The 13,861-nt window shown below is 40.1% G+C and overlaps 2 protein-coding genes across 3 annotated transcripts in view; both read left to right on the top strand.

The window, feature by feature from the left end:
- The window catches only part of LOC5510129 (integrator complex subunit 1), a 66,186-nt gene that overhangs the window by 24,659 nt on the left and 27,666 nt on the right, over window positions 1-13,861 (top strand). For both annotated transcript variants that reach the window (XR_007305219.1, XM_048719740.1), the window contains exons 28-34: window positions 139-211; window positions 2,796-2,869; window positions 3,593-3,694; window positions 4,136-4,223; window positions 4,386-4,434; window positions 5,108-5,170; window positions 5,516-5,602. Coding sequence is in view for 1 of the 2 variants with exons in the window: in XM_048719740.1 (XP_048575697.1) it covers window positions 139-211; window positions 2,796-2,869; window positions 3,593-3,694; window positions 4,136-4,223; window positions 4,386-4,434; window positions 5,108-5,170; window positions 5,516-5,602 (536 nt within the window). In the remaining variant the exon portion in view is untranslated. The remainder of the gene's footprint in view (window positions 1-138; window positions 212-2,795; window positions 2,870-3,592; window positions 3,695-4,135; window positions 4,224-4,385; window positions 4,435-5,107; window positions 5,171-5,515; window positions 5,603-13,861) is intronic.
- On the top strand, window positions 9,601-12,762 carry LOC5510112 (solute carrier family 25 member 36). The gene is made up of 2 exons (XM_048719744.1): window positions 9,601-9,928; window positions 10,994-12,762. Exon 2 carries the CDS (start codon window positions 11,023-11,025, stop codon window positions 12,070-12,072), a length of 1,050 nt encoding a protein of 349 aa, XP_048575701.1. The 5' UTR covers window positions 9,601-9,928; window positions 10,994-11,022; the 3' UTR covers window positions 12,073-12,762.

Raw genomic sequence — 13,861 nt, 5'->3', positions numbered from 1 at the left:
ATATGTGTGTAATGTTTGCTGTGTTTCATATGTGTGTAATGTTTGCTGTGTTTCATATGTGTGTAATGTTTGCTGTGTTTCATATGTGTGTAATGTTTGCTGTGTTTCATATGTGTGTAATGTTTGCTTAACCTTCAGCTGTGACGGAGCTTCTGCCCACTCAATTGGTGTTGTTTGCCCAGTCGTTCGGGATACCTGTGTATAGCATGAGGTAAGAGACAAAACTCAGGCAGTTCTGGTAAATGTCAAAATTGCAGCTGAAAAAAAAAATTAAAATGCCACTTGGACGATGTTCTCAAGAAGCCACATGCAAATCCTTAAAATTTAAATGTCCTTTTTTCCTCACAAAAACGTTAGCAAAACGCAAGGTTGTGGGTTGTGGTCAAACAATTTCAAATTTGACGAGGAGGGCGTGGTATTTGTTGGCTAAAAGCCTTACTATAATTTGTGTGACAGGATAGCGTGACATGACATGTTTTGATAGGAGTACGTGACACGGCAAGTTTGTCATGTAGTCTTATGAGAGCAGTGTGTGGCATAATTATTTGTGTGACTGGATAGCGTGACATGACATGTTATGATAAGAGTACGTGACACGGCAAGTTTGTCATGTAATCTTATGAGAGCAGTGTGTGGCATAATTATTTGTGTGACTGGATAGCGTGACATGACATGTTATGATAGGAGTACGTGACTCGGCAAGTTTGTCATGTAATCTTGTGACAGCAGTGTGTGGCATAATTATTTGTGTGACTGGATAGCGTGACATGACATGTTTTGATAGGAGTACGTGACACAGCAAGTTTGTCATGTAATCTTGTGACAGCAGTGTTTGGCATAATTATTTGTGTGACTGGATAGCGTGACATGACATGTTATGATAGGAGTACGTGACACAGCAAGTTTGTCATGTAATCTTGTGACAGCAGTGTGTGGCATAATTATTTGTGTGACAGGATAGCGTGACATGACATGTTATGATAAGAGTACGTGACACAGCAAGTTTGTCATGTAATCTTATGACAGCAGTGTGTGGCATAATTATTTGTGTGACAGGATAGCGTGACATGACATGTTATGATAGGAGTACGTGACACAGCAAGTTTGTCATGTAATCTTATGACAGCAGTGTGTGGCATAATTATTTGTGTGACTGGAAAGCGTGACATGACATGTTATGATAGGAGTACGTGACACAGCAAGTTTGTCATGTAATCTTGTGACAGCAGTGTGTGGCATAATTATTTGTATGACTGGTTAGCGTGACATGACATGTTATGATAGGAGTACGTGACACAGCAAGTTTGTCATGTAATCTTGTGACAGCAGTGTTTGGCATAATTATTTGTGTGACTGGTTAGCGTGACATGACATGTTATGATAGGAGTACGTGACACAGCAAGTTTGTCATGTAATCTTGTGACAGCAGTGTGTGGCATAATTATTTGTGTGACTGGATAGCGTGACATGACATGTTATGATAGGAGTACGTGACACAGCAAGTTTGTCATGTAATCTTGTGACAGCAGTGTGTGGCATAATTATTTGTGTGACAGGATAGCGTGACACGACATGTTATGATAGGAGTACGTGACACAGCAAGTTTGTCATGTAATCTTGTGACAGCAGTGTGTGGCATAATTATTTGTGTGACAGGATAGCGTGACATGACATGTTATGATAGGAGTACGTGACACAGCAAGTTTGTCATGTAATCTTATGACAGCAGTGTGTGGCATAATTATTTGTGTGACAGGATAGCGTGACATGACATGTTATGATAAGAGTACGTGACACAGCAAGTTTGTCATGTAATCTTATGAGAGCAGTGTTTGGCATAATTATTTGTGTGACTGGATAGCGTGACATGACATGTTTTGATAGGAGTACGTGACACAGCAAGTTTGTCATGTAATCTTATGACAGCAGTGTGTGGCATAATTATTTGTGTGACTGGATAGCGTGACATGACATGTTATGATAGGAGTACGTGACACAGCAAGTTTGTCATGTAATCTTATGACAGCAGTGTGTGGCATAATTATTTGTGTGACTGGTTAGCGTGACATGACATGTTATGATAAGAGTACGTGACACAGCAAGTTTGTCATGTAATCTTGTGACAGCAGTGTGTGGCATAATTATTTGTGTGACTGGTTAGCGTGACATGACATGTTTTGATAGGAGTACGTGACACAGCAAGTTTGTCATGTAATCTTATGAGAGCAGTGTGTGGCATAATTATTTGTGTGACTGGATAGCGTGACATGACATGTTTTGATAGGAGTACGTGACACAGCAAGTTTGTCATGTAATCTTGTGACAGCAGTGTGTGGCATAATTATTTGTGTGACTGGATAGCGTGACATGACATGTTATGATAGGAGTACGTGACACAGCAAGTTTGTCATGTTATCTTATGAGAGCAGTGTGTGGCATAATTATTTGTGTGACAGGATAGCGTGACATGACATGTTATGATAAGAGTACGTGACACGGCAAGTTTGTCATGTAATCTTATGAGAGCAGTGTGTGGCATAATTATTTGTGTGACAGGATAGCGTGATATGACATGTTATGATAGGAGTACATGACATGTTATGATAAGAGTACGTGACACGGCAAGTTTGTCATGTAATCTTATGAGAGCAGTGTGTGGCATAATTATTTGTGTGACAGGATAGCGTGACATGACATGTTATGATAGGAGTACGTGACACAGCAAGTTTGTCATGTAATCTTGTGACAGTAGTGTGTGACATAATGGTTTGTAAAAGTCCTGTTTGTGTTTATAGCAAACTGCTTCAGCAGCTTGACCTAGCGGCCGAGGAAGATCCTCAAGGCATGTCAGAGGCGGTACTCGATAAAGGTTATGATCCCCACTTAACTAACTTACTAACGAACGCTTTGCCATTATTACCAAAACACATTTATCTATACCTATTTCAAAAAACGTTGTCAGTGCGAGACGGCAAATGGCGATTGGCAAATGGCAGTTCTAGGACCGAAAGGAACCATGGGTCTCATTAAATTTCTACTAAATGCTGAAAAATATGGATAAATCAAACAATTATCCATTAAAGATCATCAATGTATGTCTCTGACATTGCTAGACTTTATTTAACACCTTTAATTTTACGAATGATTAGTACCCAGAAGCACCGTTCGGGCTTAGAACTGCCATTTACTATTTGCCATTCGCCATTTGTACTGACAACCTTTTTTGAAATAGGTGTATATGTTCTTCGCTATCAATATACCGAAAGCACATAAATATCGCAATAATTTTAACCAACATCACCTACCAGTTCTATATCCACAATCATCATCAGCACATCATCCAGTATCATCATCATACCATCATCATCATCATCATGATGATCTCAATCGTCATCACCACCACCCCCGCCACCATCATCATCGTCGCCGTCGTCATCATATCGTTTCCATCGTCATTATTGACATGTTCACTATCATAATCATAATTCAATGCTGCGATATAGTATTGTAATTACCTACTAGAGTAACATTTTTTCAAGTTACACGCTTCGACCACTTACTGTTTGAGTTTGACTTACTGTGTGTTCTTTAGGTTACATGCTTCAACTAGTAGCCGTTCAGCAGCTCCGTGGGGCATCTGGTGGTGACGTGTTCTGTGCACTTCTCACGGACGAGGCTCTTACAAAGCCAACAGGTAAGAATCCCCTCTACCTTCCCTTCTTCCTTGCCCCCTCCCAAACTCTTCCTCCTCGCCCTCTTCCCCCATCCCATCCTTTCTTCCTCGCCCCCTACTATTCCTAGCCCCCTCCAACCCCTTTCCCCCCCTCCAACCCCTTTCTCCTTACTTGTAACAAATTATAGATCTCTATCCTTTAGTATATACCTATGTAAAGAAACAGAATTATGAGCAAAATAAAGATGATTTGATTTGATTCGCTCCATTCCCCCCTCCAACCCCTTTCTCCTCGCTCCATTCCCCCATCCGATCCCTTCTTCCTCGCCCCCTCCCATCCCTTCCTCCAATCCCTAAGCAAATTAGGCTCTGTACAACTTTTCTAAAAAAGGGCTAAATGATAAATGATTTCAGGCACTCAGCCTTCCTATGGTGCATCACGAATTGTTATTTTTCTTTAAGGTCAAGAACTCGCCGATGAGGGTCGCCTAAGTCCCCTCACGGTCGTTCCTCCTGTGACACCGCTGACCAGTAAAGATGAGCCTATGGAGTAAGTACTTCCATACAGAACTTGGCTGAAAGTATCTCCCAGTTTTATCCCTAGTTCGGACATTTTGTCGGTGTTACTAGCAGTCTATTCTGTTCTACTCTTCACGCTTTTGTAGAAAGTGGCTGCTTTGGCTTTACTGTCATTTATCGATTTTTTTCTTAGAATGGACGAGTTTGCGTCACCTGATAGCCTGGAAGAGCTTGTTACCAAGGTAGCTGCTATATCTAAACAACCACATTTTATAACGTGCATATCACGTAATTACCACGTGCTCATGTCATGCATTTGCCTCATGGCCTTGCTTTTAATGGTCGACGCTGTCACGTGCTTGTCACGTGCACGTAATTACCACGTGCTCATGTAATGCATTTGCCTCCTTGCCTTGCTTTTAATGGTCGTCGATGTCACGTGCTTGTCAAGTGCACGTAATTACCACGTGCTCATGTAATGCATTTGCCTCCTTGCCTTGCTTTTAATGGTCGACGCTGTCACGTGCTTGTCACGTGCACGTAATTACCACGTGCTCATGTAATGCATTTGCCTCCTTGCCTTGCTTTTAATGGTCGTCGATGTCACGTGCTTGTCAAGTGCACGTAATTACCACGTGCTCATGTAATGCATTTGCCTCCTTGCCTTGCTTTTAATGGTCGACGCTGTCACGTGCTTTTCACGTGCACGTAATTACCACGTGTTCATGTCATGCATTTGCCTCCTTGCCTTGCTTTTAATGGTCGTCGCTGTCACGTGCTTGTCACGTGATCATGGCATTCGTATGCGTGTAACCCTCACCATACTTTATGTGGTATTTGTTATGTGTCTGACACGTATTGGTCACGTGATAATGGCATGCGCATGCGTACACCCTGACTTTGCATCGTTTTCAGTGTTTGAGAGCATCTACTGACGGTCTGCGGGAGTTGAGGCCTGTAACATCCGAGATACAAAAGGTGTGTGACGTCAGAATTTTCACGGAAATCTGGCCAAATCATATCCGTGTAGCAAAGAAACATCACCGTCTCAGTCCCTCATTTTATCTCTTTTATTTTTTATTTTTTTAAAAAGAACTTTAGATAGCGCGTCTGGGACAGTGCGCGCGCCACGGGATAGCAGCTCAGATTACGCTGCGTAACTTGAACGGGTTTTCTAATCATACAAGGAGAGTCCGTTGCGAACGTGGCACATTTCAACAAAATTAAAGTGGATTTCGTTGAAGTTAGCCTATTAAACTCTGTTCCTACCGCCCTTGTTCGTTTGTATAAAATTCTTATCACATGTCCATTTTTGTTGAATAGCGTTTAACCCAAGATGTTGTCAGTGCCAACAAGGGAGTTGTCCTAGAAAACAACATCTCGGACAGATTGATCGAAATTCTTCTTAAGGTGAGTGTGACATGTGAGTTCCTAGAAAGCTTTACAAAGTCTGGTCACTAATACTCTGCTCGGGTTTCCTGTGGTGAATGACGTCACAGCTCCTTAACATTTTATCTACGACCACAGGAAACCCGACTAAACTTCAGGGACGTTTTGTAAATTCTACAAATCCTAACATATCACACTTTTATATCACCCTTTCTTCCATTTTCATTTTTCCCCTTTTTCGTTTCTCTTTTCTCGTATATACACAAGTATATACACCTTTGCGCATTTTAAATTTCTTATTCTAGTTGAGTTGAGCGCAGAAAAAAGACGCTTCGTCATTTCTTAAAATATTCTATTTGTGTCAAACTTTCGCGCTAGATTTTCCCGCCAATTTCTTAGCCTCATTCGGTGATTATTGACGCGGACTTTCTCCCGTTTTTTTTTCCTTTTACTCTTTCATTTTTCATTCGTTTTCCTTAGTCTCGACTTAATGTACTAAAATTTTCTACATGAAGTTCTACACGCACTTTTTGTACGTGTATTTAGAGCCTGCCCTTTGAAGCGTGACCCGGCGCGAGATAAATCGTGATTTACATCTTCTGCCAAATGCCCGTCGGCTTCTGTATCCGTGCGATTTTTTATGCCACGATATCGGCATTCTAAGAGGTCTTGTACAAGTGAGTCGACTTCACAGACTTATGCGTTGATAGCCTTAGTTTTGTTTTGACTACTTTTGTTGCCGACATTTCTTGTTTCGAAGACACTTGTTTAAGAAAAGTCGGCAAAGAAAGCACGTTTTGAATAAATTAATCAAACTTGCCCCCTCTCTGCCATTTAACACCTTGTCTTGATATGATAATTAGAAACGTGCGATTCATAGAGTTCCTATAATGATTTTTTTAGCTTCGATTTACCTTTTATAACCTCAAGTGGCTTTTGTACTGCTTTATATTTCTACTGCTAGTTATCTGAAAAAGGCAGGCAGTAGGTGTCAGTTTTCCTGGGAAAAAAAAACAAATGTATCGGTTTATCAGAGAGTCTTCCTTAGACTTAACATGATGCTGGACCGCTGAAAAAATCGTACACAGAACGATGCTTATTTTTCACATTGATCACACGGGCCTCGTACAGCTAGCTGTCTCTTTCTTCGACCAGCCAGGGGAAGGCTAATGTGAAAAGAACGCGTAACTCTACGAATTGTAGAGCGGTAAAAAACTCGACCGTGTGTTTAAGATTCCTAAGCTCGTGCCGTTAAAATTTTGATGGCATTTTAACTGATTTGTCATTTACAAATGAGTGGTGACTCAGGTGGCCTAGCATGTTGCGTTACTATTGTCACGTTACATTCTTTGTTTGGGTCACCTGTTTTTTGCTGAGCCAATAAGGGTTCAAGGTCACTATCACGTGTCTCATTGTTTGACCAATTATTTCATCCTAGACCAAGTTTTCTCAGACCAACTTATGGTCTAGGATGAAAGCACGTTCTTAGAGGCATATTTGACTTGTTTCTATGGAAACAGTTCTTTTAACCCCCATAATTCCTATAAAACAGATAGTAAACTTGCGATAGGACAGACTTTTTTTATCGGACAATGCCAGTTGAAACCAATAGACATTCTAAGATGACAAGTCGTGCAGACAAACATTTGCACCAACAAAAACCCTTAAAAACCTGTTATAATCAAGCTCTAACCGCATTTACCCTAACTAAATAGCACGTAGGAACATATATGCCTTTTTTCAAAGGGGCGAATCAAATATCTGATGCCTATTTATTCACTTAATGCCCTCGTAGAGATTGACCAATATCTGCTTCGTAGACTGGGATATTGTAGCTAAACCAAGGAACACGCAATTGTAGGAAGAAATCATATAATAAGATTTTACATATACAAATGTACGCATAGGCGAAAAAATTCAACTTTAGCACCCCACCCTTCCAACAGAATTAAATTTTAGAAGCTATATTCCATAAATTTACCCCCACAGCTATACATTGAGCGCTCTTTTTTATAAGAACCTTTTTATAAGAACGCTCAGCCTGAGATTTCAGCAAATTCTAAGAACATGCTAAGAACTTGGCAATGCTCAGCAGATCAAATATTGTATTGTTAGTGTGATGCGTTCTAAATCGAAAGAATCAAGAATTACAATCTTATACAATAGCTTGTGCGTATAGTTCTAACTAAAATTTAAGAACATCGTTAAGAACATATTCAGCCTTAAAATGTTCCAAAAATAAGAACGGCTCAGCCTCAACTTAAAATTAGACGTTCTTATAAAAAGAGTGTAAATAAACCGCTACCCCGAAAAAAATCAGGGTTGCCAGATTAACGCAAGGTTTTCGGTTAATCGACGGCTTTTATTCCTAGCAACGACCTCTCTGTACATAGCTTAACACTGAAATCCCGGCACACAGCTTTGCGACCCAGGCCCCTCTGTCCAATCTTCTTTTGAATCTCGATCTGTAAAGTCTGATGTCCTTCTATATATCTCTCTTTTACAAATCCGATAATAGAAATATGAAGTATTTTTCATTTTTAATTTACTGCTATTTTTCTTGATTTTGGGGAGTCAAATCGAATTTTCTATCACTGTCTAGTTTGAAAATTACTTTCGGTACAACCACAAACATTCCACTACGTAATGGCGTTTTCCTTGTAAATAACGTGCAAGTTCCCAGAACCTCTGGTTTTAAAAAGGAAAAGTCAAAAACTTCCACTTTTTTCTGTCTAATAATGTCCTACGGTTCCTAGTAGTATCCCGCCACCTTTCAAGCGCGCAATTGGTCATGATCTATTAATAGCTTCAGTACTTTCGAGTTAGCGGTCGGGTTTTGACAGCGGCTGAAAGGGAAGGTTTTCAATAGTTGCTAACCGCACGAGATTATTTCACAATCTTGCGGTCACTTTTAACTGGGCGAGTACTTCCTTCCGGCTAAAAATGCCGGGAGACTTTTTGTCTGATTTCCCTCCAAGATCTTTTTCAAAAGCTTTCCTCGCCGCGCCAAGCCCTCGACAGGAACTCGTATTTCCCCGCGGTGTTTCTGTTGGTTGTTAGGGCTACCATTAATTGATAAAAGGAAGTTTTCCCCACTACTATTTCCATTACTAACTATCATGATCTATTTTCTAGCTTTGCATCTTATATCACAAACATTTTACTAACAGACCACAGATCTTATTGTTTCACCATCTGTTCTTTCGTTTCATTTTACTAACTGATTTGGAACGTTATATTGGTTGCACTGCTGTTATTTGCATCTTTCTTTTTATTAGAAGTTCATATCACAGCTTTATTTAAAGTTCATAATAACTACCAAGTCGCTTGGTAATGTATAGTTTTGATAAAATGTAAACTCCTTTCTTAGAAAAAATGTTAAGATTTAACTTAGTTTTGCGTTGTTTTCTCCAGTTTTAGCCTTATGTACTGAAGGATGCTTCTAGCAGATTTTGTCCATATTTGGATAATTACCTTAAAGTTGGCCCCTCGGCTATATCTTTTTACCAATCAAACTCGAATAATTTAACTCAAATGTGACTATTAGAAAATTTTTAGTCCCGATAAATTATACACGTTTTCGCTTTTCGCCGCCGCACGTTTTATAAAAGCATAAGATGATCTATATTGCTTTTTATTTGGTCTTCTTATACGATTGTCGGGGACAGAAGTGTTTCCTCTGATTGGAATTATTAGTATTTTTATATTTAAGTATTTTCTAATATCTTGATATTTTTAATTCCCTTCACGTATACACACTCGTATTAAATTTCTAATATTGCCAGCACGGTGCATTTCATTTTCTTTTTTCAGTCATTTTGCTCATTCATCTATTTTTATCACGAACCAGTCTGAGACCTTGGACTTCCTGTTTTTCTTCGTTAGCAACAAGGGAAGTTGTCAGAAACACGACCTCGGAATAGTTCACCGTGACCCAGTGATCGAAAGCACGATGTAAACGCGTGATCCCTGAATACATTTAAAATCCTACCCTCAAAGTTCCGCTTAAATGGCCTCAAAATCGAGCAAAAATCCTTTATCTCGTAACCCTGCCTCGATAGACTATCATCGAAGATTTTCGTGAGATAACTACTATAAATTCTTTCGTAAATTTGAGCCCGATGTCTGTCATTGCGTGACAGTGCTGCGTGACGCGCATGACAAGAGTCTGACAGGAACGTGGTAGACGTGACTTGAATGCATGTTGGCTGTCACTCTTTCGGGACCATTCTTGTCGCCCCATCCTTGACGTCAAGGCATACTTATGTGACGTCACGGGTTGTATAAATACCGCTGCCGATTACTCACTCGAATATAATTTGACAGCGAAAGCAACGAACAAAAAAGGTAAGAAACTTTATCCATTTACACGCTTATATCTTTGTAACACACTCGTGGTAATTCGAAATTCAGATTCTACTATGACTGGACTTGTCGGTAATTTTATTGAACATATATTCTCGCTTTCTTTTTAAGAATAATATTTTTTCTTCGTGGAGCAGACATAAAATCGCCGGTTCCGTTCTATCTAGACAAAACTAACTCTGAACGTGAAAACCTCGCTGCATCAATCGCTGTTTCATCTTCGGAATTCAATGGACTTAGCCTTAAGTTTATGCATTTACGGTTCATTAATTTCACCTAGAATTTTTATCGAGCTTATTTTCGGCATTTCCGTAAATTCTTCGGTATCCTGACGAAATATTTTATACTACACGTGATATTTTTATTCTCTGCACGCTCTTTAAAACGTTACTGTAAATCTCCAGATTTATCAAACTTGAGCAAAATTCGGCTAAAAATTTTAAAGCTGCGAGCATTTTTCATCGCTTCGCAACGCGTTGAGCGTTAAATTAAATTTTTGACAGGGGCTCAAACACCGGTCGTGTGGTTCGGTGAGGAGGGCAACTAGACTGACAGGTATTTTAGGGTTCAAAAGAATCCACAATGCCGGCGTGTTCGCTTAATCGAGTTTTCGAATTACCTTAGCGAGTTGCTTTCGAGAAGTTTATGGCCAATTTTATTTTTTTGAAGGAAAAGTCGCTAATTTATGCACTCGTTTGAATACTTTTATATCACTACGCCTTAATTCAAAAGGCCTATTCAACTACAATTTTAAAAAGAATTGATTTAGGTCGATGATGAAATTTTGCGAGGGAGAAGGGCGGCTCTGGGCTAGCAGGCAAGAATTGAATCCCACTCATGTGGGGTTTTATTTGTTAGCGGAAATTGCTTGTCTGAGAAGAAAAGTCCTTCTTGATAATTAGACTTATATTAGGACATGACAGGGAAACTTTTAAATGAGGATATAATCCCTTGGATTAAGTTTAAAATTTGAATTTGAAATTGGATAAAGCTTTTTGTTATTGTCTTAACCAATGACTAAAAATACATATGTCGTTATTTTTGCAGAAAAAAAGGCACTCGAATGCCATGAAATTATGAGAAGAGACTGTCAGATAGTAGAAATGTTTCCACAGGAAAAACAGCTCAACACAGGCTTAGAAGTTCCCAAGGCCGTGTTCACACGGCGAGTGAGAAAAGAGACGGAAAAACGGTCAATGATTGTGGATCTCGTGGCGGGTGGATTGGGTGGCTCGACTGGCGTGATCCTAACCTGCCCGCTTGACGTCATCCAGACTAGACTCCAGTCCTCCGCTTTCAGGCTGCAACGAATTTCCCAACTCGGCCTTAACATGGCGGGCATTGAGGCGACGTCGAGTGTTTCTAAACCGACGAACTTTTACGGCGTGTTCTCCTACGGGAGATACATTGCGAGGACAGAAGGGGCGCGCTCTCTTTTTAAGGGACTCTGCCCCAACTTGTTAGCTGTAACGCCATCTAGGGCTATTTATTTCACGACGTATCAGAAGCTAAAGGAGTGGTTGAACAATGGCGGGATACTGGCGGCTAATTCATCCATGGTGTACTTGGTGTCTGGTGCTTCAGCGCAGATCGTGAATTCCACCATCACGAACCCCCTGTGGTTTCTGAAAACGAGGCTACAATTAGACTTTAAATGCGGCCGTGAGGTGAAACTGGCGCGCGTTGTCCGCCAGGCGTATGCGACGGAAGGGATTCGCGCCTTCTATAAAGGGCTCAGCGCCTCATACCTCGGATCTATAGAAGTAGGACTCCACTTTGCGATTTACGAGAACTTGAAACAGCAACTCTTGCGCTCGCAGAACAAGACAAACGACCACCAGTTCACGCTAGCCGAGTGCACTCTAGCGGCGGGCAGCGCAAAGGTCGTGTCGACAGGTCTTTGTTACCCGTACGAGGTGGTCCGTACTCGCCTTAGGCAGCAGGAAAGTGACGTGCTTGGGAAACAGCGCTATAGGACTTGCTTACAGACCCTAAGGACTGTGTTTGTTGAAGAGGGGTGGTTCGGTCTGTATGGCGGCCTGGGCACGAATCTTATGAAACAGGTTCCCTTTACTACGGTGATGTTCTGCGTGTACGAGGGAGTGATCTACATGATGGGGCAGTGAGGAACCTCGCTTAACCGGACACACGAGGACCAACCTCTTTAACGTGGACATGCAAGAAATGCTTACAAACGAATGCAGCCATGTTTGACTTCAAGAGAAACCTTTTATAGCGGACACTTGAGGACAGTGTGCAGTGCAGTCATCACAAATGGGCCTGATTAACACGGACATCATAGCTACAAACTGAAAGCTTTTAATAAGACCTTAAAGTCTGCCCTAGTTAAGTCAAACACCTTAGCATGGGGCCCAATACTTGTGAAACACTTAAACCTGATTAACAAGAACGCATCAGAATTTTAATTTATTATAGGTCATTATTTATACTTAAACACAAAATTGAATTTTTGAAAATCGCGAAGCTTTGCAATGTTATTTATACAAGAGCGCTTTTATAAGCTATTTATTTTGAAGACAAAATTTTAAAACCTAATATATGAGCGACATTAATAAAGTTATTTATAAATAGCATGCATTATCTATTATGTGTGGTATATGTACATAACCTCCCGCTGTAAGTTGTTTCGTCCAGGGCCGCGCTGAAACGCGCCTTAGTGACTCGATAAAATTGATTCCTTCAATGATACTTTTTGATTTATTGGACACCTGTACATATGGATCGGTTGACCAGATATGTCATATTCAGAAAAAAATGCAAATGTAGACGTCAATAAAGTTCAAGTCCTACCTTGACAAATTGGATAATCTCTTGTTATAAGGTTTATTTTCTATTTTTTGAATAACTGTGTTTAGAGGCTCTATAAAATTATCACGACTGTTGTTTTGCTTTTGGCATTCCTTTATGTTTGCTTAGAGAGCCTTCTAAGATGCATAAATTGATGTCTTCGTAACACTTGTGTGGGTTAACCTTGACCTGAAAAACAAAAGGGAAAACCAGCATAGCGAGAATTAACTGCTTGAGTGTTATCATGCCATAAATGGAGACCAAATCCTTGAAGAAGAAACTCACGAAAAAATATCTGTTCGTTCTTTTTTTTGTGTTCAATGTTAGGAACATGTAAGCCTGCTCACACTACCCATCTATTCTCCTATGTGGTTCAAAGACGTGCTCGTTGTGTTCCTTCGTCATCCCCGCGATAAAAATAAATGAAATAACAACACTTTGCCTTCTTTGTGTTATAATTTTCGTGAACTTTCTATAGCCCCAAAAGTCTGACGGTAAATTACAAGTAATATGCCACCACACAACTAGAATATCAATACAGGTTTTTTTTTTCTTGCGACTCTGGTTACGTTCTTGCTTGCGTGCGTGTCACTCTGATGTCTGGCGTGACGCATGTACATGTCACACAATCCTTCATCATGCCCATAAAAGCCTCTAGTTTTGTTTCCTAAATGGTACGTGACTATGGTATCGTGATATTGATATCTGTATGAGTTTCCGGAATTTCTCTAAGTTCACAGCTAGAAAAATAACAGTCCTTGCTTTTTTTTTAAAGTAAAACTCAGAATCAGTATGTCCTTGAAGGGTCTTTTTCGTAAGAATCCATAAATTTTCCATTATCCATTTTATTATCTATAAATTTTCCATTTCATGATCTTTGAATTTTCCATTTCATAATCTATGAATCCATTTTATAAACGATTATTCTCTCGCGCATTTTGTCGAGTCACACAGCATGGTTGAAAATTAACAAGAACTAAGGCTATATAAGCAGATTTCAAATTGATTCTCCATCAAGTTGTTATTAGCCTTCAGGCGGTCACGAAACCGGACATAATGATTTGGGGGTTTTACTGGCGTTCAAAACCTTCGGTTTTATTAAAATAT

The sequence above is a fragment of the Nematostella vectensis genome, chromosome 12, assembly GCF_932526225.1.
Source record: "Nematostella vectensis chromosome 12, jaNemVect1.1, whole genome shotgun sequence".
NCBI classification, from domain to species: Eukaryota; Metazoa; Cnidaria; class Anthozoa; order Actiniaria; family Edwardsiidae; genus Nematostella; species Nematostella vectensis.
The sequence above is the reverse complement of the archived record's forward strand: the minus strand, read 5'-3'. Positions and strand labels throughout refer to the sequence as shown.

Bases quoted from the DNA above. Each gene is read 5' to 3' on its own strand.
- LOC5510112 (XM_048719744.1), top strand. From the start codon at position 11,023: ATGAGAAGAGACTGTCAGATAGTAGAAATGTTTCCACAGGAAAAACAG.